Here is a 24,996-nt window from a genome sequence, read left to right as displayed (position 1 = left end):
CTAACTAACTAATGAAAACGGACTGAAGTCAGTTTGCTCATTTAGGCCTGGAAAAACCTGCTGTATCCAAGATATGTAGAAGGTTTCTCCCCCTAGTAGTACTTTGAGTCTTTCACTTCCCCAAATGTTCTCTTTGACAGTTTCATGGTCATGAGAGCAGGTTGCTCCCGTGCATAAGAGTTTTGCTTTCTAATTGTACACTTGTGTTCAGAGATGCTCTCTTTGTTCGGCCTGTTGTAAACCAATCGAAAGTACAACTCAAACAAAATAATAAAACTCCTCCTCAGAACAAGTGCAGGGCAATAAAATGCCATCAGGACAATGCCCCCCCCCCCCACCGCCCTGGCTTGTTAAAGTTTCTAAAGATTTCCCAAAGACCTAAACTGAAAGCGAATAGAAGTGCTCTGATCTTTGAAGTCCATTAGGTTTTGGTTTGCAATCCTCCTAAATCTACTAAGTGGGGCAAACTGCTGGGAACTAAACCCTGAAGGAGGCAGTTTGTGTCGCTATGCATGGGTTGTCATCCAGCTCCACTTTAAGAAATGTTGAAGCTTTTTTCTTTTCCTTTTCTTTCTTATATTTGATCCCTTATCCAGGAGCACCTTCTATCTTCCAGCCCCTCTGGATTGTTGTTCCTTTTCTCAGTTCCAGGCATAACTGAATCGATGGGTGGCGAAGCGACCTTCTACTCAGCAGCCTTCGTACATCGCCCCCCTACTTGAAATAACCTTAAAGTTGAAGAGGAAAATCAACCAAACGCACAAACAAAACAAATTCTGTAGATTAGTTCTAACATGTCTCGACAAAGACACTCGAGCCGTTGTGTAATCCCCCCCCAAACACACTCACACACTTTGTTTAGTGTTTTGGTGCAGAACGTGTCACAACATGAACATATTCAGGTCTACACAAAGATCCCAAGGTGAACTTTAATGATGGCGTCACTGAATGACGATGGCGCCATCCTATCCCCGTGCTCTCCTTTTCTCACACACACCCACCCACACACACGGGGACATGGGTGAAAAGAGTTATGGCGTTTCCCAGGATACGTGTATCTAGTTATGGTCGTTTATGTGGAGAAAGCTACAGCAATAGTGCTTCAGAATGACTAGCAGCGTCTTATTTAAAATCTGTGTCAAACATCTGCTCGAGTTCACCCAAGAGCAGTTTGTGAATTAAAAACCTAATGATTATCCCCCGGCAGAGGATTTTCATGCGTTTTAAATGCTCTTATGTTGTGTTTTATGCGTTTCTCACGGTGAAGAATAAGAATTTTGTAGCCAAAAATGCTTTGTTTTCTCATCATTATTCGATGAAAATGATGAATAACGTCAACAAAACCCAAACTGTCCCCGTGATTATGGTACTAAAAATAACTACAACCTATTTGGAGATTTTATGAAAAAAAAAAAGTGGTATCCACCAGTTACAGCCAACGCAGCTGAGAATGGTCATGACCCAGAACCAGTGGTGGAATGTAACTAAGTACTTTGAGTCTCCAGCTAAATTGGAAGACTCCAGAGTGTGAGAAGAACTTATGTTGTGGAATGCTTTCTCACGGGTTAAAATAAACAGACAAGTAGAGCCAAAAGCTATGGTTGGGTGATTGATTCGGCTGTTTGGGTGATCATTTGCTTATCACAGAGTAATACCAGCTTTTCTAGCTGTTTCAGTGTGATTTTCAGCTTTTTCCTTTCAAACATTTAGATGGTTTGAGTTGTTGTTTTGTTTTGTTTTTTAAGAAGAAGAAGAAGAAGAAACCAGCATTGTGATTCTTTTTTTTTTCTTTTTAAGAGATGAAATAACAAAAATGTTCATAGTTTTCAGCTTCTGGGTAATAACTGGAGTGTAAGTGACTGGCGACCTCCCCCAGCTAGCCTCGCCTCTCACTGATGGCAGATGGGATGTGCACGGGCCTCCCTGCGACCCTGAACGGGATTAAGTGGGTACAGAAGATGGATGGATGGATGGATGGATGGGTAATAGCTGAGTTAAACGTACACTGACAGATTTAAGTTGATGCGTGCCTGAAAAGGAAGTCATGATCCATAATAGTCACATGGGGTTCTGTTTCCAATGTGCTCTTTTGCTTCAAGTGCACTTTTCTAATTCCTCAGCCCACTTTTCCTTTTGAGTCAACACCCTCCTGGACTTTCTATTGAATTAGCAAAGCTTCCATATACTCTTTTTCACCTCTGCCAGTTCCAAAAGCCTTGTATTATAAAATATTAGTGTAATACTCCAGAGGCTCTTGTCATCACATACAGAAGCAAACTAGACACATACAGCAATATCATAAAGTTATTGATTTCTGATACAATTTTGAAGCTTATTTATCTAGTTAAGGAAGTAAACGTGTTGTACTGTAGGACAGGAGAGGGTTAAGAAGAGGAACTAGTTCTGCCGCCGCACGGTGGGGGTGTGAGCACTTGTTACACGGTCACACGCGCGCGCGTGCAGAGAGACACGGACAAACATTCATTTAGTTTCTCTCTCAGGACTCTTTAAGTCTTCAGCAAGCAAGGGAGCCGACAGTCCAGCCCAAAGTCAACTGTGAACACAACTCAAAGTAAGTCTTTTTTTTATCTTTTCATCGTGTTTAACTTGCTAACGAAGAGGTTAACGCTCGACCGAGTCTGACAACATGGCTTTACAAGTTAGTCCAAACCCGCTTTGCCTTCAGAAACTCTTGTACCGAGTGTCTCTCAAACCAAACCGAACAGAGGATGAACTAATGTTGCGGTGAGCAGTACCGAGTTGAAAGAAGAAGAAGAAGAAGCAGCTACCGCTGAGTGACAACTGAAATGAATAACGACCCAACAGTTTAAAGAGAAAGTTATTAAACTTTACATCCCTCTCTTTTTTTTTTAATTCTTTTTTTAACGAACGAAATGTTGTGAGTAGTTGAGCTCCGTAGAAGAACTGCTCTTTGTTTACACCTCCGAGTTGTTCAGTTGGAAAATGTTGAGACTTTAGAAAACGGTGTTAACGCCGCCTGTCTCCACCATGCTCACGCGGTCCGTTTGTTCACGTTAAAACTCAGCGTACCTTCTGCGTGTGCCCGTCAAATAAAATCGTTGTAAAACGCTGGTGGGATGGCAACACATCGGAAATCCCTGCGTATTTGGGACAGAATCTGATGTTCCATCAGTGTGGCGGCTCTTAACTTGTAGTTCACCCCGGTGTGAGCCACATGTCTGTCCTGAGGTGAAGAGCCAACGTTCACGCAGATGATCGTTGGTCCTGAAAATAAGCTCCTCGAGGGTTTAACTTTAACACCGGTGTTATACTGGAATGTGATTATTTCACTTTAAATGAGCGTAAGCCTTCCCAGATAATGTGGAGCGTGTTTGGAAAACTGTCCTCATCGGTGTGTCCTACTTTCTTTTTTTTTTTTTTCTGCCAGACTTCTCTCCTAAGTGAGGAAGCCAGCCTGATGATTATTTCAATTGAATTGGTTCCCCTAGTTTTTCGGCTGCTGTGTGAACAGTGGTGTCATTTTAAAATCTGATGCCTTCTGGTGCTCTCTGCAGCTAATATTACGAGTGAGGCCTGCGAGCAGAGGTGTCCTTCCTCTTCTTTCTGTTCCAGTGTAGATGCAAAGGCACAACACTGCTTTTATCAGACACCACTGGATCCTGCTGTCATTCTGATTGTTGTGAATACGCAGGTCACAGGTGGAAAATCCCTCAGACCTTTCTGATGCTGCTGTTGCATCCATCAGTTCCTGAAAGTAACCTTGTCTCAAAAAGCTTTGGCCAGGACAGCTTTGAAAGTCTTCCTCTGTAAGATGGCAGGAACTGGTTTGATGTTCCAGTATTACCCATTTAACCAGATCATGATGTTAAACCGTTCTGACAGACTGCTCTCAGCCTGTGCTCACAAATACTTCACCTCAGCTGCTTGCCACATGATGGTTGTCCTTATTGCATCAGCACATCGATGTGTTTGGAGATGTTTTTCCTCTTTCTCTCTCTTCCTACAGTCCTCTGTGGCAGTGAGATTTTTAAATAGTTTTGCGCATTTCAGAGTAGGGAGGCACCTCGTAAGCTCAGGCTGAAAGCAGTACTTTATTTCCAGGCTTTGGGTGGTCCTCTTTCATGACAGGGCCCTGGTAACTAATTATAGACTGATTAATTGGTCGGTCGATTATTTTTGCTGTAAATGGCGACTGTACAGCAGTTTATTCCCCCCCCAAATGAGAGCTGAAATGTTTGAAAAGCAGCAGGCTTTGGGAGCGTGGCTGCTGCAGAATGAGGCTTTTGATTACTTTTGATTCAAATTGATCCATGCAGGTTAGACCTCTCTGAGAAAACTGACAAAGCACACACGCGGATGGTAAAGGAGCTATATTGTTTCATGTATTGGCCACTTTTGAATAATTGGCACCAGGATCTACCCACGTCCCTCCACCTCTACTCAGAACTCCACTGCTGCCCCTCACTACAATAGCCAAAACTGAGAGCTGCAGTGAGGCGAATGGAGAGAAAGCGATCACTGAGCTGCACATATCCTGTGCAACACCCAGTTAATGCAGCACTCCTACAGTCCCGCTACATGAGCTGCAATTTATGCATTATTGTGAGCACAGTAATGGAGCAAGAAAAAACCTACTCAGCTCTCAGGTTTTGAAGCAGTTGCTTACTCATTTCCACAGAATAGTGGAAGTTACCTCACAGTCAACCACTGTGGGAATTTTACTAATTTATGTCATAGAGTTCATACCTTATAGGGGAAATACCTACTCATCAACTGACTGACTCGTCTGAAATGTTGTCTAGGCAACGGACCGGCAAATATTTTCATAGATGCAAACAATAATCTGTTAAGCAGACTTCTCTGCACTGGCAGCCGACATTCTCAAAAGCTTTTCCTAGAAAGGTAAATGCTTGCATAGTCAGTGTTGTCACTAAAATTCCACATGGACAACGAGCTTTATCCTGTTCTGGCAGAACAGAAGGATAAACAGCATTGTTGCAGACATTAAAGCTGGACTCTGTCGTGGTATTAAAGGCTTTAGTGGCACCAGGAAGACGTAGGCAGGTTTTGTTGGGTGTTTGTTTTTTTTTTCCCCAGTGCCATGAGCTCACAGATGTGTAAATGGGTCATATATGAATATTAGAGGGGGGGTGGGCGGTAGAGGGATGTTGGCACACTGCTTGCCTTTTTGTGTTTAACAGGATTTTACTGCAGTAAAGCCATGCTGGTTCCATTACAGACACGGTTGCTACCGTCTGCCACTCCAGCACTCGGTACAATAACCAAACACTGAGTTCAGTTTAACCTCTGTTCATCTATTGTACCGGAAACTATATTTGTTGGTGTTCGAACCTCATGCCAAACCACAAGGAGGAAAATTTGGGCTGGAGGAGGCAGGGGGGAGGGAAGGAACCGTGTCTGTGAGGTCAGAGAGTTTGGAAAGTTCAGGTGACTCATTCGGAGTTTTTCATAGCCAGTCATTCCTGTGCTGCAGACCCAGCCCCCTGGTTTATTTATTTTTTCTTTCCCTAGAAATAAAGTGTTACCCATTATGACTTGGAGCAGCCTGCGCATCATTTTACATTTAGAGTCTGGAGCGACTCAACTTATAGCAACAATGTTACAATGTAATTATACAGTGACAATGTGAATATCAATGATATGATAACAATATATACTCACATCGGTCTTTTCAGGAGACTGTTTTCATTAAAGAAAATGATGATAAATATGAGGACGGAGTCTGGTTCCAAACATCGTAATCTCTATTAATTATTGAGATTCTGAAAGATGGAAACTGGAAGTGACACGACAGCATTGTTAGGAAGTGCATTAAAATGGACGGTGAGCGGTGGCCATCATAACTACGCCTTCTTTTAATTTGTGCTGCTGCTCAACATCTCAACAGCCATCTCCTTTCAGGATTTTCCTCTTTCAGTTTCTGTTCAGTTTTGAAAGCACCAAACGGTGTCATTATCTTGGTCATGAGATACATTTGATAGACGGCTACCAATAGTAGCGTTGATACCAACAGTTTGTCAAGAGACATGCTGTTCAGGTTGTTTGTTCTACTTAAAGTTTAAAGTCAGTGGATCATAATGAAGCAGAAACAGTTGGCTGTGTTTGTAAGCTGTAAGCTCACCCAGAACTGCACTGAAGTCAGACTAAATCTCAGCATGTTAAGACAGGTGTGGGTTTCTCAGGTTCTTATTAATTAAGTTTAGTCTTAATCAGTTGAAGTTTTAGTTGTGCTGATGGATGCATTTTCAGAAATGGCAGCTGTGATTTTTACTTCTTCTCCTTTTAATGTGTGTATGCACATGCGATACTAATAAACTGAAGAGAAAGATGAAAGTCTAGTATTCGGATGTTGCTCAGAGACACTAGCAAGGAAAACGTAGTTTATTTGCAGGTTATGTGAACATGTTTAGAATTGCAAGTGAATGATTTGATGCACAACAAACACAAGGTTTTTTCCCCTCCTGTATAGAGTTTTTTTTTTAAGTAGACGTGGAGAAGAAAACAGCCGATACTGGGGAGGGTGCCTTCCCTGGATATTTTCAGATGTTCTCCAAAAAGAAAATGCCGCTTGCTTTAAAAAAAAAAGTTGCGATCATATTGGCAGGAAACACAAAGCATGACAGCATCGTGTGGGAGTGTGTGTTAAACTTACTGTAACATGCTCCGACTTAAAATGTCAGTCTGCTACAGTTTTGCCCAGAGGGTCTGATTCACAGCTTTGCGTGCTGTTCATCATATCAGCTAAACCTTCTGAATGCGGTTGAATCCACTATATAAAAAAACTCTGATTGTTATTAAGCACAGTAGTGCATTGGGATGGTTTTCCTCTTCCTGTGTTTATAATAGCGTGCTGAACCACATGTGCTCTCACGGCCTCCAGACCCTCATGGTGAGTTCACCGCTCCTCACTTTGCAGTGGTCTCCCCTCCGATCCTTTTAAAGCAGTTATGAAACCTGATAAAGTAAGGCAACAGGACAACGGTTTTCACATACCAGTGGGAGTTTTAGAAGAAGTTGAGGTTTTTTTTTAATACTGGAGAAACGTGGTTCTTGTGAATGAATTAGGCTCATTTTTTTTTAACTTTGAACACGATAGCTGTGTTGAATCAGGCATCTAAGTGTGAGGCGTTTCCTGTGTCCTCTGCTGTCCTCGCTGTTGAGGCAATGCTAACTATCTGCGTTTGTTTTGTTGTCTTTTTCCTCATTGTTTTTTTTGTTTTTTTACTTCAGACTCACTGCAGTTTTCTAATATTCTCTTCTGCCTTTCAGAATCGCAACCATGGGCAAAGGATGCATCACAGTCACCAAGTACTTCCTATTCCTCTTCAACCTCCTCTTTTTTGTAAGTAATCACACTTCCTCATTACCTTTTCTTTGCAGTAAACTACATGTTCTCTTTGACTCTTGTGAACCTAATTTTACTTTCGCAGCACATTTGTTTGGCTAAGCTATGGAGACAAGTATGTTGTGCTACGTCAGCTGTATCGGATACTTGTGACGCATTTAGGCCTTTCATCCTCTTATTTAAATAATTTTCTTTATTCAAATAGCACTAAGGATTAGTGGATACACATGAGGAAATGTTACTTTGAGTCTCTGCCTGGGGCTGGAGACTTTACAGTGCAGCCAAGCCTAAACACCAGCAGATGGTTTGTGTTTGTCTCCTCCTGTCCTACATGGGCTACAACATTAAAGTCCAGTGGCTGATAAAACCTTAAGGACCCTAAAACTGCCTCTGTGAGGATGTCCAGACCTTTCCAACGAGTCTGCAGCTATAAACCTGACACAAACCTTTTGAAATGACTGCTCAACTGCTGTCTAATAGGAAGCGTGTGTGGATGTGTCCAGCATTTGTCTATGTGGAGAAATTCTGCCTGGTGAGGTGTGGGGAAGCCAGGAAGTCGTGGGCTAATGATGGCCGCTGGGCGCTCAGCAGTCTCTCTAAATGAACGGCTCTTAACCGGGGCACTAATTACTTTTGTGTGGCTGTGGAGGGGCAGCAATACAAGGAGGAAGCTGCTGATGAATCAACAAAGCCTTTCATCTAAGGATTTTGTCCCCTCTGTAGTACCTCACATCTTCCGAACAGTCACCCACCTAATTACATTGTTATTCTTAACTTCTTAACCCCATTTGAAGCAAATATAGTTCAAATCTGTCATGCTAGTCATGATTGTCTTGACACCTTGGGTCTTATCTAACGCTACTGTGCTTTAGTTCTGAACTTGTCATGTAATAATGGGTGTCAATTGTAAGAAAAGTCAGCTGAATGACTCTCTTTTATCTTTTCAACATCCACTTTCCTTCCAGTTGTTGCTATGAGAGAAGGAAACAAGCAGACAGAAAGGCAGAGAAGAGAAGAGTTAGGGGTTTTATTGCTTCCAGATGTGAAAAAGAAGAAGCAAAAAAAAAAGTCCCTCTGTTTAAGACATACCAGCAGTGATTCAGTGTTTTACTTCCATGTAAGTTCTGGTGGATTTTCTCTCTCCCCTCCACAGATCTTCGGTGCACTCATCATGGGTTTTGGAGTCTGGGTCCTCTTTGATAACCAGAGCTTCATCGCCGTTCTACGTAAGTGTTGCAAAAACCCCAAACACACCTGCGTGCTCGCCCCCACGTCCAACTATGAGGAGCCTTGAGTAAGGAAAGATTCAGCACTTTTGTGCTCTCAAAACAGTGAGCGGAGAATGTGGGGAAATCCTGAAATTCCTGTCCTTCTCTCTGCAGTTTATAAGGATTTTTATCCCCCAAGACCCATTCCCACGTAATCACAAAAGGATGTTTATGCCAAAATCAAAAATGTGACTCACTTATTAAACTGGATGACTTCCTTGGTGAAGCCCTGCAGTCGTACAGATGTGCATTGGGCAGGCACATCTGTGGGGAAAAGGTTAGTCAGTGGGAGGTAGCAGGCTCTTGATAATCAAGAGTTGTTTCATCTTTGGTTTGAAAACAGCAGTTTTATTTCCCCCATAGTTTCCACAGAGCTTTACTTTTAACTTGCCCAGATGGCCCAGGATCTCCCACTCTCACAGATGACTGTCAGTTTTTTTTTTTGTAGACCCCAGTAAGAAAGATGCAAAGCCTTCAAATGGCACACTGTAAGAAGTGAGGTTATTAACTTTTTTTTTTTTTAAAGACAGCTATGTGTCTAACCCAGATTATTTAATTTTTTTTTATGAGGAAGACATTGGAGAAAGCCTAATTGAACCCAGGTCCTCCCTTGGCTGAAAAAAGAGAAGCAGAAATGGAAACCGTTTGTTGGCATGACTCTTTTTGAAAATGCTTTCAGTGGATTCGTCCCACGCTGAGCATTTCTGAAAGCAGCACTTTAATTTTCACTTGGTTGATAAAGAATTGTTTCTCCTTTTGTCTGGCAACTTTGGACCTGTTGGAAGCAAAATATAGAATTACTTTCAATGAAACTATAGTAACCATTTCCCTAAAGGAGGAGTGCATGTGAGTTAGACAACAAAAAAACATCCAGTGTTAACCCACACAGCTGCACCGTGGATTTATCTTCATCTCTGTGTCAGGTGGAAGAGACTTTGAAAGTTTACTGTTCTGATAAAAACTCAACTGAAGTCATCCATGAGCTACAACCTCTATTTGCTTACCTTAGTTGCCCATTTTCTTTTTGTTCATGAAAACAATTGGATTGAACTGCAGAGACGACAGAATAACCTGAAAATATCACTTTCTACCGGGGAACAGCTTTATATATTCATAAAAGATAAAATGAGACAATGGAAGGATCAGTAAATGACTTGCCAATGCACACAGGTCTGTAACCAGAACTCTACTTCGAGCACATAGTTGCAGTGTCGGCTCCTTATAGTCTCAGTTGTTTTGTCCTCTTTGCTGCCTGTTATCTGGCTGTCCAATATGTGGATTCCTTCGCTGCTTATGTGATGCTTGACTGTGATGTTTTTCCCGTTGTCTTGCTGCAACCTCTTCTTCTGCAGTCCTGGCGGAATAGTCGCCTACCACTGATCACGGTGAACCAACCCTAAAAACTGTGAAACAGTGAGAGGGAATTCAAATAAATTCCCATCTTTGCAAGTTTTTGAGAAATTTGCCAAACATTTGGAAGCAAACCCAACTGATACAGAGAAAAGCCAATCTGTGATGGTCAATTAGAGCGGGAGAAATCTATCGATCGCAGTTTTTTTTGCTCCCATATTGACTTGTGAAAAAGTTTTAGCAGAGACCATCAAGAGCTGATCTTGAGTCCAACAGCAGTCCCACAGAGTTCTGTGTTGCTGTTCAGCTCCTGAGGTCGGTAGCTTGGAAGAAACCCCTCAGAAGCTGTTATTGAGCCGAGTTTGCTAATCTTTACTTCAGAAAACAACGGCAGTATCCATCTTCCCTGCCAGGGCCAGGCATATTGTTGTGATAATCAAGCTGCTCCACCACAGATGGCTCGTATCAGTGATAGCCTCAGGATATGCCTCCTATGTGGGGCTTGATGTATGTTTGTGGCCTGTACCTAGTAGGGGTCAACATCGGCTCCTCCCTCGGTTCCTACTTCACTGAAATCTCTTACCACTTTGTAGAGGAACAAAAGCTGCAGGCATCTCTGTTTATTGACTCTGTGTATTCCCCTCAGAAGTTGTACTGTTGCCTGACCATAAACAGGATTTCTGTGTTTTCAGTTTCCATTCTTTATGAGTTCTATCAGGAGAGGCCTGCGCAGCTGTCCCAGTGACCCCAGGCTGGTTAACTGTGTGAACAGAGTGGTTTTAGGCCTTATTTTCCAGCGAAAGAACATCTTCCCCACAAGGACTTGTCACTATAGTAATACAGTGTTGTTAATACTTTACTTCAGTTACATAACTTGTATTTATCTTGCTGATGGTTGCCAAAAAAATAGCTGGACACATGTTTATACAAAATTCAGCCTTGGAATGGAGGTACTGTGTGTGAACCAGAGAGAGCACCAAAGCACAGTTTGGAAGTGTGCTTCATATCAATGCAGAAACTTGTGCAAAGAGAGAAATGAGGAATGTTGTCATGGAGGGACTTTTTTTTTTTTCTTGGACTTTTCAGAAATAGACGAAACTGAAAATTCAGCACCAAGTTGGTCCACTTGTGTTTGCTTTTTAAATCTGGACATCGTTTCAGCAGTGTGTGTTTTTTTTTTTTTTTGCCATCTGCATGCGAGCTGAAAATGTGGCTCTGGCCGTGTTTACAGTAGGACCCGCGATGCCAAACAGTCCTCCCTCCTCTCACAGCAGCCTTCTGCAAGGGCACCATAATTCTTTCCTCTTTAAATGGAAAGTTCCATTTAAAAAAAAAAAAGAAAAAAAGAAAAAGAAACACTCAAGGAACTGCTACAACGTTTCGAGCAGACATCTATGTCATAACGCAACAGAACAGCACAGTTAGGTGGCTGACTGCGTGATGTGTTTTAGAATTGCCAAAGAGGAACACGCAGCAGAGCGACAGGAAGTGTGGGTATCTTGGTTCTGTGCAGCTTTGACACACCTGTCGATGTGGAGGGATGAGGCGAGACACTGGTTCGTGTTGCGAAAGACTCTTTTAAGAACGCACAACGCAAATGTCTCAATGGATGGAGAACATCTCGTAGCATGTGGGAAGAAGCTCAAAGTGAGCAGCAAAGTTAAGTTAGTTTTGCCATAGTCTGACCAGCATACAGAGAAGAGTGCTGCGATCAAAGGTTTACCCAGCATTACATTTCCTTAAACAGGAAACCGCACGCACACACAGATAATAGCATCCGTTATAATGCACATTATTAATAATCGCAGAATATCTGACTCATCGTCCATGGGAACAAATGTTTTGACTACACAATACGGAAAACTCCTCATTATAACAAAATCGACTTAATAGTGTAATATCATGTGTCATGCTTGTTAAGAACCTTGTGCGTCACCGTTGTGTTGCTGTGTTAGTTACTGATCTTTTAACACCTCGAGCAGAGCGTCGGTCCCATGCTGCATGCTTTAGTTTGGCAGCACTCGACGTGTTCAATGCCGTCCAGTGTTCTCAGTCAGCCACATCACTGTTAACGGTTTCGGACTTCTACTGCATGTCCCCAAATCCTGCACGTAATCGGCGTCTTAAGGAAACCTGCAGACATCTGTTGCTTTTTCAGCGCTGAGATGTGTGCATTAGAGGGACTGAAATGACGTGCTCCGGCAGCGTGCTGCATATGGAGTCTTCCCTTTAAATGCTACCCTGTAGCCACATAAACACTCGGCATATGTTGACTCAAGTGCTTTCAGCTTTTCAATTATTCTCAAACGACCACAGCATTCGCTGCCGTGGTAACCCATGAGAGTCGGCCACGAATGTTCAAATTTATATCCAGTAGTTATTCTAATGTACTCCGCTACACTACAGCATCTATGTTGCAAAATGTTGGTATTTAGCTGTTAATTTCCACATTGATTGTTGGACCCGGAAAATGTCCCAAAAAAAGAATAAAAGGGTCAACTATAGTTGGGACTTGGCAGGAAAATGTTTGAACCTGAAAGATAGCTTATTTGTCTTTCTTTGGCATTGATGCAGACCAAGTCTTACATGAGGAAAACAATGAAAAATAAAGACTGTAGACAGCTTCGCAGTAAGGCATTTCAACTTCATGTAGAGTAATAACATAGTAATAGAGCTGCAATTGGATAAAGAGCCTGTTTTTACGCAGATTATATGTATTGTGTATGTCCCAGGGCGCTGGCTTTGTAAAATGGACAATCTTCTGGACTTCTTAGAAAGGAAAGCGCCGTCAAAATCAAGCCCAAAAAGCAGCGTGGCATTCTATTCAAACATTTTAGAGCGGCCACGTGTCAGTCAGCTTCTTCGTCTCCCTGGTTTAGTGCGAGCGCCTGATGGCTCTGTGTGGTTTGTTTGGACCAGGCATCTTTCAAACTTGGATCCATTTCACAAAGCTCACATTCTGGCTTCAACTGCAGATGGAGCTCTGCCTCTCTGGAGCGCCACCAGCCCAGATAACACACAGCCACTTAAAGGCTCCAGTTTATCTCCTCTTCAACCTTGCAATCATTTTCAGCCCCAGCCCCCTCCTCCTCCTCCTCCTCTTCCTCATGAATCTCTCCCTCTCCACATACCACGGAGTGAAATCAATTAATCTTGGCTCCAAACTGACTTGTCGTGGGCCAACTCCCTCTGGTGGCCTACTGTTTCAAAATAATCTTTCATGGAAAAAAAATAAACCATAAAAGAAATTGATTGCTCTCAATTTGACACTAAGGGCTTGTTCCGTGAAGAATTTCTGGCTCACTGTGAGAGTGTCGAAATGCTTTTGTACTTGTTTGCATGTGAGCGTTTTATGTGGCATTGGATTTAGCTTTAATGCTAGAAGAACAAGCTCTGTTCAACAACAAACTGTTGCTTTTAAGCTACTACAGTTGCCATCTGCCTCACAGCACCTCAACATTTTGTGCCGGTTGACCTCTTCCTGTATGTTTTTCTGTCCGTTTACGCCTTCTGCAGAAGAATCATCGGACACGGTGAAAGTGGCTTCATACATCCTCATCGGGTTAGGATCCCTGACGATGGCCATGGGCTTCTTCGGCTGCATCGGATCCGTCTATGAAATCCGTTGTCTGCTGGGTCTGGTGAGGAAACTTTGTCTCTATGTGGTGCAGCTTAGTTTAATTCCTACTTTACACGTACCGTGTTATCACTTAGAACTCAGAAAAAGGCACACTTGTTTGTTTTTTTGGGGGGGGTTTGCATGAAACATCCATCTGACTGCACCTGCCTGTGCTCTCAACCCTGGCTAATAACACATGATAGATTCCTGCTGACAGTAAAGCCCCGGCGTTCTGCTAATGTGTCGGGATGGAAGCTCCCAGCATGTGTGGATTTACTGAAGAGAGGGTGGTGACAGAGATAAAGCCAGTGAAATGCAGGGGGTGCTACAAGAGTGGGGATGGGTGCCTGACCTCAACCGTGTTAAACCTGCTAGGGGTTAAGTAAAGAGCTGCCGTGGCCTACTTCTTCCAGTGACAGTAACCAGCTGGCAGCAGACCCCCCCCCCCCCCCCCCCCCCAATGACACGAACACATTCAGGGGTTGACATACATAAGGCCGTTGGGGGATGCTAATTGAATATCAATGAAAGTACTGCTTCAAGCTGCTCGGAAGAAGTTTTTTTTTTTTCATTAGAATTAGCAGCATTTTATATTTTACAGCTGTAGATTGTAAATGTTGTAAACCTGAATTTGTTGTTCTTGCCACAGTACTTCACCTGCCTCCTCCTCATCCTCATCGCCCAGATCACTGCTGGAGTTCTCATTTACTTCCAGAGAGATCGGGTAAGACACACGCTCTCTTACTCCTTAATTTCCCTTCTTTGTAATTTGTCCTTTGTCTTCTTCATTCTTTTCCTTCTTTCACTCCGTAACCCCGCACCTCTTTCCTTCCATTCGTAAAGCCTTTGCCCACTGGGTGTCTGTGTTTTCCACTCACAGCTGCGGTGTTCAGTTAACGTTCGGTTAACCCGTTGGGGTCTCCGCTGCATCCTGTGTGGTAACAGCGTCAGCCCATTGAATGAGAAGCAGGGGCTTGTAGAATGCACGAGAGCTGACTACAGGAAGTAGCACGCATTTCCCCAATTTTGAATGTTTTTTAAATGTCCCCCTAATTGATGGGTTTTTTTTTTAAGGGAGAGAGGGCAAACAAAGCTCTTGTAAACTACTGATATTACCAACGTTACCCTGTGTAAGATGGAAATTATCACCCCAGGAACAGAAAAAGCCCTCTGCTGAAGTCTGTGGTGACACACTGCCCCCTATAGACAGCTTTCACTTTGTATATTTCCAACAACAGAAGGCAGGAACAAATACTGCTTAAACTAAGCCTTACAACAACACACAGTCCAACTATTTAAAAACTTCAAGCACCGGCTAATTGTGTTTCACAACATACATTCAAATATGGCATGCTCTTTGTTTAATTTCTCTCATTAGAGCATACACTCGCTTGCATATTCATTTAGGTGCCAAAACCAGGTTGTTTATTTATGGTCCAGCACAGTTGCTCTGCTTAAGACTTCCTGGCTGTGCAAGAGGAACCTAAGGCCATGCTTTCAAAACTCTTCATGAAGTTGCGCTTCTTTACTGTGAGGATCTCCTCTGTGTTTCTGTCATTTCTTTCTTGAGTTACCATATGCTCATTCTCTGAAACCGGTTGTCTCAAATTACAGGTCAAATCAGTTATAACGAGCCAGGCTTGTGTGTTTGTTTAAAGGGAGCGTTATGTTTGAAGACATGATGCTCTCGGTCCTGTATTATTCACTGAACATGGCCGCTCTATGGACAAAAAAAGCCTCTCCTATGATGATCTTCACCACTTAGAATACTGCCGGTGGTTCCAGCTGTTTGCTCTCTAGTACGTATGTATATGTGTACGCGGACGTGTGTGTTTGTGTGCTTTTGTGATAGCACGTGTGGACCTGTTGCCTTAAGCGTACTCCCTGTGTTTAAGGCTCACCACAAGGCAGGGTGGTGCCCTTTCCCAGAATAGGGTGAGGCCCTCACTCGTCTTCTGCAAAGCTCAGAAGCTGCATCACAGCCACCACGCTGTGGTCTTGCACATTAAAACACAGTCATTTTCTTGCTAAGCTGTATTTTTGCAGTGTTTCAGCCCAGCATGTAGTCTCACATGTGTGAACTGTGGCTTTTTTCCCTGAGAAACGGGAAGTTCAAATGTTGATGGCAAACCGTGGAAAGGGATTCTGTTTCTTTTCTCCAGTACTTTGTCTCTGCCCTGCAGCAGAGACGGCCATCAGCTTATCCTTATCAGTCACAATCACACAGAGCTGCGGTACTTGATCCGATTCACACTGATGATGATAATAATGCGCTCTCTTTCTTCTCCAGCTGAAACATGAGATGTCCAACATCATTAAGGACATGATGATCAACTACACCGGGCAGAATAAGACCACAGAGCACACCTGGGACTACATTCAGAGGACAGTAAGTTGATGCTCGGCCTGTTTACATGATTATGTAAAGCAATAACTGACTTTATTCAGTGAACATTTTTAAATTAAAACTCAAAGCTTAAACAATAAGCGTTAAAGCTTCATGTAATAACACTTTGATTAATGCAGACCACTGTTGAGCAGCTGCTTTATCAGCAGGAGAAAGAGGCTGGAACCCCTTTTGAAATAAATCTGGAAATGTACTCCCTAGTTCCTTGAGTGTGTGAGAGATATTTGAATCTAGATGAGTCCTGAAGGTCATTACCAGATGGAAGTTCTCTGAATATCAATTGCAGAGCAAAAATGTGAGCTCTGCGATCAAATTTGTCATCTGACATCTGTTGCTGAAAATATCAGGGATTCATTGACAGTTACACAGAGCTCAAAGGCAAAAAAAAAAAAAGGCCACTCATAAAGGGAATTTGTTTAAAACTTAAAATCAGTCGGTCGAATGGATTGCAAATATTTCACCACGTCTTGTAAATAGATGCACGTGATCAAAGTTGTTCTCTGAAATGACTCTAGTGTTTATTTTTAGAGTGGGTGGCTCCCAGCACGAATGGAAGCTCATGCACTCAGAGTCACTTCAGAATTCTAAGACTTTTTCGTTTTATCTTCATTTTTCTACCAGTTTTTAGCCAGAAAGCTCAAGGCTTAGGAAATATGCCTCGTATTTGTCACTTTGTCACCACAATGTAATTTTTCACTGGAACAACTTTCTGGGGAAGAAACATTCTGTATGAAACCATTTGACTGCAGCTTCTACATCTTATCCTGGATTACTGAGACATGTTGTGTCTGCTGAGTGTTTGTAATGTGGCCTCACAAACTAAATTCTATTCACTTTCATTGTTTTGTGGTGGCAGCGGAGGATTTTTACACTTTAGATGAACCGACGGACTCGGCTAATCAGCACATTTCTCTCCACCTTTTCTCTCCCTCCGTCTTGCCAAACCTCTTTGTTCTGATCTCTCTGGAAACGTCTGCCAAGAAAAATGTGCCGTCATCTTATTTTTCCATTAAAATACCGTCTCCCCTCTCTGTCTCGTGTCTTCCTCCGTGTGCTTTCTTTGCCTTTTGACTCACATGTTCCCTTCTCTGTTGTGTCACCAGTTGAAATGCTGTGGGTGGACTGGTCCGGGCAACTGGACTGAGAACCTTTTGATCAAAAACAGCACTCAGACACTCTATTCGTGCTCCTGTCGAAACGATACCCTTCCTGGCACAGAGGTGAAGGACGTTGGCCTGTGTGAGCACTTGTCAGCAGAACCACCCGTCTTTGAAACGGTAAGCAGCCAAATCTGCAGCGCTGTCTCTGCTCAAAGGCTGAAAGTCATTACTGAATCTACAGGTGCAGCCAACACACAGTTCTGAGCAGATTGATCCTGTTTGTCCCGTCTGTGCACGTGTTGGGGTAACATTTTAGTCAGAAAGTAGCAGCCTGCCTCACCGTGCAGAGCAAACTGAGAGACAAATGTGAGACAATTATGAAGACTTCTCAGATGCATGCTTCAGAACACATTTTGTGTCTTTATCTGGTTACGTTGAGCATTAAAAATCCTGGAATCCCGTTTTTATCTTGCTCCTCTGTTACCTTTGACTCTCAGTCAGTTTAGATTAATGGAATCTGTCTCGCGGGTAATGTAACACCAGCCCAAATGAGGGTTTATTCAGAAAGAGTCGAGCTTTTTTCCTAATTAATACAGTACTTATCCCGTTTTTAATGCGAAACACCTTGTGTCTCACACCTGTGTCACATTGTTCATACCTCTGACATCAAGCCAGCTGTAAGGTTTTGCAGTGTGATGAACAGCTGCTTATAAGCTCCTGTTTTACTCTATAGCATGTATTAAGATTTGATTTGATGAGCAGTCTGTAATGTGCTTTGATATGATTTATTTCCAGCCCCACTGTGGAACCCGTAACTCTTAACAATGCCTGTGTACATGGTTGTTAATGGGATTCTTGGCTGAATGATTCTGAAGTATTCCTGCTTTCCTGACGGACGTCACCCTTTTAAATCATTACATATCTTTGTTGGGCTTGTGTTGTGTAACCCCAGCTGCCAGCTCAATGTGGCACTGTGGTCCAACGTAATTAACAGCCCAGTGATCACTGACAGCCGAGGCTAGTGTGATTTGTTCGAACACCAGGAAACCTCTACTGTTCGCTTGTTTGGTCTGCGTGTTTCGGAAACTTTACACGTCCTCTCAGCCCCGCTAAGCCCTGTTATTCTTTCCCTCACGGACTCGGTCCAAAGCCAACAGTTGTGCTTTGAAAAGGCTCTGAGCATGTCCGACTGGGATCACCGAGTCATTCATCTTTCTGCGTGTCAGCCTGGGACTCCCCCCTCCCTTCCTTTCTCGATGTCTTTCTTAACCCTATTTTCTCTCCGTTTCTCATGCTATCTCCGCTAGGGCTGTATAAACAACGTGGAGAAATGGCTGATGGAAAACTGTGGAGTTATTCTGGGGATCTGTGTTGGTGTCGCAGTCGTGGAGGTACAGTATGCATCTCGACTACCTTTTAAAAAATCCCACGTGAGCTTGCTCTGAAATACATGCTCGGTGTACATATTCCCAGAAATGAAGGCTGCAGGTGCCACAGTAAGCAGTTCAGCTCAGTTTAACAAAGTTTTATGCTAAAAGGAAACGGCATGACTCGTTGGGCTGGAGGTGGATAGGCTGTAATCTTTAATTCTCCATACACTCATAAAAGTTAAGGTCCTCTGAGTTGCAAATGTGATTTATAGGTCAGTAAAGGCAATGTATCAAATCCCTCCGTCCAATACTGTTCTCATGTCTGTCAGTATTCTGTCGTGTAAGCATTGGTTTTATCATAGACTGTTTAGAGAGGGCGGCACGCAATGCAGTAAACGTGGGATGCTGTAGTCATTTTTGGTCAGTTTCATCTCTCTTGACTAAGCTGACGACTCCATTTGCTCCAGCTCCTGGGGATGATCCTCTCCATGTGTCTGTGCAAGAGTGTCGTCCAGGAGGATTACACCAAAGTTCCAAAGTACTGAGCAGAAGACTGAAGCCAGCCTCGCATCACGCACAGTTGGATGGACTCTCCCTCTTTCTCCTTGCCTCACATTCTCATCCACACACACACACACACACACACACATTAAGACAGCTGTCTCCACCGTTTGAGCTTCTGATGTCTTCCCAGCTGTGGACATTTCTCACACCCCAACACGGTGTGTACTACACACACACAGAGACACACACTCCTCTCAATCAAGCTGGACACCCCTGTTGGACATAACTTTAATGTCCTATCGTATGTGTTTTTTTAAGATTGTTTGTTGAGAGCTTAACCGCTTCATCATTCAGTACTATACAGATGTTCATTTACATGTCTTTTATTTTCTCTGCTGACCTCAGTGAAGCGCTTGACATAGTGTTAGAGTGAGCACTTTAGTTACATTTGGAAAGCTTGGAGCCACTTATTCTGATTCCAGAGCAGGGGGATGAGGGGGAAACTGAAGGGTATGTGTAGGTGCACGGTAGACCCTCTGAAGGATTGTTGCCACCCTATGATCCTGCGACTGGTATTTTTGGTGCTGAGGGTGGAGGAAAAGGCGTGGGGCTGGGCTGCTGCGGTGGAGGTTTTTTGGCTTCTGTCATCAGATCTCTGTACCCTGTAAGCCTGATATTAGCCTCCACTGACACCCAACACCTCCTCCTCCCTCCTATCCATCATCTGTGAGCGCCTCTAAACCTCTGTCTTCCTGTTGGGTGTGCTGGGTGTGCTCAACTGGTAAACCAGTAGTTCTTCAAAGCGACCAGCTATGCACAAAGTAAGTGTGTTTATGATGTGCTAAGTTACAATGTTGTTTTCTTTTCTATTCTCATGTCATCTTTTTTTTGGACTGTACATATGTTTTCTCTAAGGGATTAAGGAACCTCAGTGCTTAGTCATCACTATATATGGGAAAGTTTCGCCCACTTGCTCTTGTTTTAAGAGTCCTATTGTTCACGGTTTCCTCTCTATTGTGTACGATGTGCAGAGTAAGGCTGCTGCAGCAGCTTGTCAGCACTAATTTGGTCTGAATCAGAGAAATTGGAACCCTTTTGAATCTGCCATCACTCTGAAAGCCATATTTTCATTTCTTTAATGAGGAGTTTGTTCAGGAACGGACAACTCGCCACAGCCCAGGAAATCTTCGGTTAAGCTCCTTACACCAGCCTTTTTCCCCGGAAAAGTTGTGCATTTACCCCCCCCAACAAAAAGAAAACGGCAGCTGTGTGACCACTCTGTATTTTCCTGTTCTCTGCATTGTTTTCGAAGATGTTTGAATTGTCGGTAACAAGTGCAGAGGAAAAACCTTGTGAAAGATAGCAGCGGTTGCATATTCTTTGAGGCGGCTGTGACCCTGAAATGACTCTTCATCAGCACACGCTAACCTCCTTCTGAACTTTTACAAAGATGTTTCCATTTCGTGTATTAGCCGCCTCGTTTTCTCTGTCCTCCCAATTCATTTGAAATACACTATCATTGCTCAATTTATTGGTAATTGAATGGTTAGATTGCACTTTTTTTTTCCCAGATTAGTCTTGAAAATCATGTTCATTTTTCTACAATTATGCTGAAAAGGGGAAACTAGTCATTAGTGACAAATACAGTCAACTTTTTTTCAGTTTTTTTTGCTTTTGACCCTCCCAAATTTACACATTAATTTAACTTGATTAAAAAAAAATGAAGGCTTTTTATTGTTTGGATTATTTTATATGCAGATATTGTTTAGTAGAAAAAAAAAGTGGTCTTGTAAGCCATATTTCAAAGTTAATTATTCGTGTATTTTTATTACTGAGAAGTTGAAATAAACCTGAACCCACAAGAATCAGTTTCCCTTTTTGTTGTTGTTCAGGTTGTTGTTGTTGTTCAGGTTGTTTCTGGTTCTATGCAGACAGAACTCAGCATGTACACTGTTTTCTCTGACTGGTTTCTGTTAAACGTCACAAGATTTGTACCAAAAGCAGCCAGAAGATGGCAGTACAGGCCTAACGGTGTTTCCAACCCTTGCTGTTGGGCTCAGAATATTGTGTTGTGGGCTCTTAAGTGGGAAGTGAGGCGTTCTTCATCACTGCATTAATTTCTAAAAACCTGCTGCACTTGTTTCGTTCACATTCTTAAGGAATGAGTTATTTCACTACCTTCACAGTTCTACAACTCTGAGCACCAAAAAGTTAATTAATTAGCTTAATGTGTATTTTCTTTTAATTTTCTCTGTCTCCCCTCGTGGCTCAACGGAACAAAGAGCTCCACGTACATGAATTTCACAGCTGTAGCAAAATGGTTCCCCTGCAGTAACTCCAAAAAAGGCTTCTCATAAGATACCAGTGCCTGCATGTTTTTTAAAGCAAAGGGGAAGGGAGCCTCATGATGTCATGCCAGAAGCTAATACACTACGACACCACTGACTGCTTCTTTTAAGCAAAGCAACGCACTCCGCAGCACAGACCTCGCAGCTATAAACCACTACTGTCAAAGACACTTAACATTGCTAATAATAAAAATAGCTCGGTGCCCTCTCAGGAGAGTTTTCGTGTCACTCAGCAGAACTGCGTGCCATCAGTGGGCTCCGGAAAGCTTCAAGAGGCAACATCAACCTCTCATTAAGATCGCAATTGTGAACTTGAGCAACAGCTGTGGGCAGTGGGAAGGGTTAAGAGAAATGAGAGCGAACACACACTGGAATAAAACTTGAAACTTGAAATTCTGCTGAGGGAACAGCCAGATCATCTCTCCTCACCTCATTAGTGTTTCACCCTGAAAAACAGATGAAAAATCCTTATTGCTGGAAGATTTGCCACCACTTTGCTTTTTTTTATTATTATCATTATTAATTATAAAGCAGATGCTGTTAAAGGGCTTTTTCCATTCAGGATTTAGGGATTTTCTCTCATTTTTTCCTGCTTTCGCTGTTTGCAATTAATATTAATTACCTCAGCAATTGAACTGATGGTAGAAGAAAATCAATCGCTCTTTAAACACAAGGCTGGACTCTTTTTATACTGATTATAGAGGTGGAAATAAATTTTTTTTAAAAACCCCACTTGATTAGTTATTGATTTAATCAGGTAATTGTAATTCTCTGTCATACATGACACTGAACCAGGAACTGTATGTTTCATGAAATTGTATGTTTCATGTTCTTTTGTCCAGAAAAACTGAGCGAAAACTCTTACAATCTTCCAGAAAACGGTTAATTAATCTGACTGGAGTATTAACTGATTTGAATATTGTTAATTGCAGTGCGTTATGCTGGCCGTTGAAAATAAATAAACAGCAGAGTTGGCTTTGCTAGACTCATAGCAGTGCACAAACAAATTGCCGAGGTCAAACACAATGTGGAAGGATGCTTCCTGTTTTTTTTTTTTTTTTTTCCACACAACCTTCAGTCAGAGAGTCTGGGGCAGAGGAAGTGAGTAAGATGTCGATCCCATCGAGGCCGATTAAAATAAAAGAATGAATGACGGCGCAGTCACGTCCGTGCACCAGATAACTGTGAGCGCTTTGAAAGAACATCCGAGACAGTTGGATCAACAGGTAAATTGTGTTGTTAATGTGGCGCATGCAGTTACACCATCGCACTGCGCTTCAAGCATGTAAATAAGATGAATGTTTTCCAGGGTTTTCCCTCTATTTGTCTCCCCATCAAAGAGTGTTTTTGATGAGCTTTCCGCTCTGTTGGTGCTCATCCAACACAGATGATGTGAGGGGCCTCGCTGCAGCTGCCACACTCCTTTTCCCAGCATCCTGTTCACACTGTGTCATGGACATGTTCAGTCAGCACCCCCACCCACCACCTCCACCTGCACATTGACCCCTCTGACTGGTCCTTTCCTCCTGCACAGACCCTCACGGTCTTTCCTGTTTGCTATCTCTCCCAGCCATCGCACACAAACAAAGTGTGTGCACTCAGTCAGTTGCGCGCACTCGCCTGATAGATATGTATAATAACATAACTGGCTGGGTCTATCCTCTGTCTGCTGCAGATTACTTTTAAAGCCTGAGGAGCTCTAATCAGAAATGAGCGGTATGAGCCACAGTATCCCTGTGCGAGATAGAAAGAGGATCAGCCTAGTTCCATTAGCTGTTTAAATTGTTTCGGAGATAGGCAGCGAGGCGGCAAGTGGCTTCAGGTCAGTGGGTGTCCTCCGCCTCATTTCCTGCCCAGCGGCTTGTAGAATCCAGAAGAATGATAGACTGACTCACACTCAGAACCCCCTTCCTTTCTTTATCCTCAGCTCTTTATACCTCTCTATTTCCACTCGTGGGCAAATCCTGTGTGATAAGGGCAAGCTCTCCACTCCACATCGCCTCTTTGGCCTCTGCAGAGTAAAGGCTGCTGAAATCACTCTGCCAAACACCGGAGAGCATCAGCAGAGCCTGTGAAAACACATGGTTTCCACTGTAGTCCAGTGAGATGGAGGTGAGAGCAGGAGGTGTTGGGGTTCTGGTATAAGAGGGAAAAACCACCAAGTGGGGAGTGACAGAGTTAGAAACCACAGCTGCCCTGCGCAGAGCACATGAGTGACTATAGAAAAAATATTATTGTTAGGCAGTTTTATATATATCTGAGTGCATTGTCTGTATATTGTGTCAATATGTCTGCAGATGTTGGGTGCAGACTTGTCAAGGGTGTACCCAACATCTGTCACCGCTGCAAAAATAAGTGGGTATAGAAGATGGATGGATGCATGGATGGATGGATGATGGGCGCTGCACTTCACCCGGTGGCACAAAGCACACAAAAGGACAACCAGATCCCCTGAATAAGACATGAGCTCTCCTGAAAGCATGATTTCTGCATTTTTTTAGAAGGAGTCTAAAACTTTGAACCCATGCGATAATGTATACAATTAGCAATAAAGTTTAATAAACGGTTTCTCCCTTTCCCTCCAGTCTTCATGTCAGCACACTCTTTTATTTTTGTTTCCTTAATATTAAATTTTTGCTGCGGGCTTTATGTCTAAATCAGGGAGTTTGGAGCCCAGTGAAAGTTCTGTTCTGGTTGGCCAGTTCAACCAGAAAATCCAGGGTGCCTGGAGCTCACTGGCCAAAGCAGTATTTATTTACTTTCACATTTAATCACAAATGCATTCCCAAAAAAATGGCTCCAAATCATCTGAGGAAGGTGAATTGGGGCCTGTGCTGTTGTGCTTCCGGGTTGAAACTTGCATATATCAGTTGTCCAGGACCCCGGTTAGCTGAGATGTTCAGAGCATTATGTTTTGTGCACAAATTGATTACAACGTGCAAACAAAATAACCAAAGTGAGTAACCCAAATACAATGTGAGGATGAATTGTTTGTTGAGGGTTCACCGAAGAACAAGTTGGAACTTGAATTGCATGGCAGGATTCTGGTCATTCCTGCTCTCTGTAGCCATTTTTTACCTTTTTTTTTTGAGTGGGTGAATAAATAAATAAATAAATAAATAATAACTGGAAAGTAATTACAAGCGTTCACATATGTCTGAATCAAACACTTTCATAGATTTGCTCTTTCATTTGATGCTGCTTTACATTTCAAATCCAAAATATTTGAGGGGAATACCAATGTATTTTTTATTCCATGTTACATTTAATGGTAATGGATTTAGGTAATAAATCCAAAGCTGGCATTGTGACTGCCAAGGGGCCCCCAAACGTCAGGTTTACTCAGTTTTATTTGGTTCTATGTACATTTGCATTTAACTTGATACTGTGGCCGCAGCATTGCAGAGGCACGTTGTTTAAGTTCTCATTTTAAAACCTAAATTGAGTCATTCAGTTTAAAATGAGCTAATTTGTTGTAGAGCTTATTTTCACCTTGTTTTTATATTGATCGATTACATTTACATCTTTGTCAAAACTTCCATTAAAGTACCTAAAAAAAAAAATCTAGTTTTAAATGACAAATAAAAACGCGAAACTGAAATCCTCAGTGAGAATGAACATCCTCAGCTCTGTTTCATCAGAACTGTGTGGGAGGGGTTTGCCCAGGTTTGACTGACAATGG

At 42.7% G+C, this 24,996-nt stretch overlaps 1 protein-coding gene across 4 annotated transcripts; it reads left to right on the top strand.

Annotated features, from left to right (window-relative positions):
• The first annotated feature begins 2,452 nt into the window (after nucleotides 1–2,452).
• Nucleotides 2,453–20,831, top strand: cd82b (CD82 molecule b). Of its 4 annotated transcripts, XR_011915810.1 has the most exons (10): nucleotides 2,453–2,572; nucleotides 7,273–7,345; nucleotides 8,502–8,574; nucleotides 13,483–13,607; nucleotides 14,235–14,309; nucleotides 15,876–15,974; nucleotides 17,096–17,269; nucleotides 18,400–18,483; nucleotides 18,930–19,804; nucleotides 19,882–20,831. XR_011915810.1 is itself a non-coding variant. In XM_072386085.1 (9 exons), the coding sequence occupies exons 2-9, from the start codon at nucleotides 7,283–7,285 to the stop codon at nucleotides 19,005–19,007; spliced, it is 771 nt and encodes a 256-aa protein (XP_072242186.1). In that variant the 5' UTR covers nucleotides 2,453–2,572; nucleotides 7,273–7,282; the 3' UTR covers nucleotides 19,008–20,831. The 4 variants fall into 4 exon arrangements, 3 of the variants coding, with proteins under 3 accessions (XP_072242186.1, XP_072242188.1, XP_072242187.1); XM_072386085.1 differs by having other exon boundaries at nucleotides 18,930–20,831; XM_072386087.1 differs by having other exon boundaries at nucleotides 7,234–7,345; nucleotides 18,930–20,831.
• The last annotated feature ends 4,165 nt before the right edge of the window (nucleotides 20,832–24,996 follow it).

The sequence above is a fragment of the Leuresthes tenuis genome, unplaced genomic scaffold (genome assembly GCF_036924035.1).
Source record: "Leuresthes tenuis unplaced genomic scaffold, fLeuTen1.0.hap1 SCAF_5, whole genome shotgun sequence".
NCBI lineage: Eukaryota > Metazoa > Chordata > Actinopteri > Atheriniformes > Atherinopsidae > Leuresthes > Leuresthes tenuis.
Note: the sequence above shows the minus strand (reverse complement) of the source record. Positions and strands in the feature narration are given on the sequence as shown.

Bases quoted from the DNA above. Each gene is read 5' to 3' on its own strand.
- cd82b (XM_072386085.1), top strand. From the start codon at position 7,283: ATGGGCAAAGGATGCATCACAGTCACCAAGTACTTCCTATTCCTCTTC. The intron at 8,575-13,482 runs GTAAGTGTTGCA...CGCCTTCTGCAG, and splicing joins GAGCTTCATCGCCGTTCTAC to AAGAATCATCGGACACGGTG. The intron at 17,270-18,399 runs GTAAGCAGCCAA...TATCTCCGCTAG, and splicing joins AACCACCCGTCTTTGAAACG to GGCTGTATAAACAACGTGGA.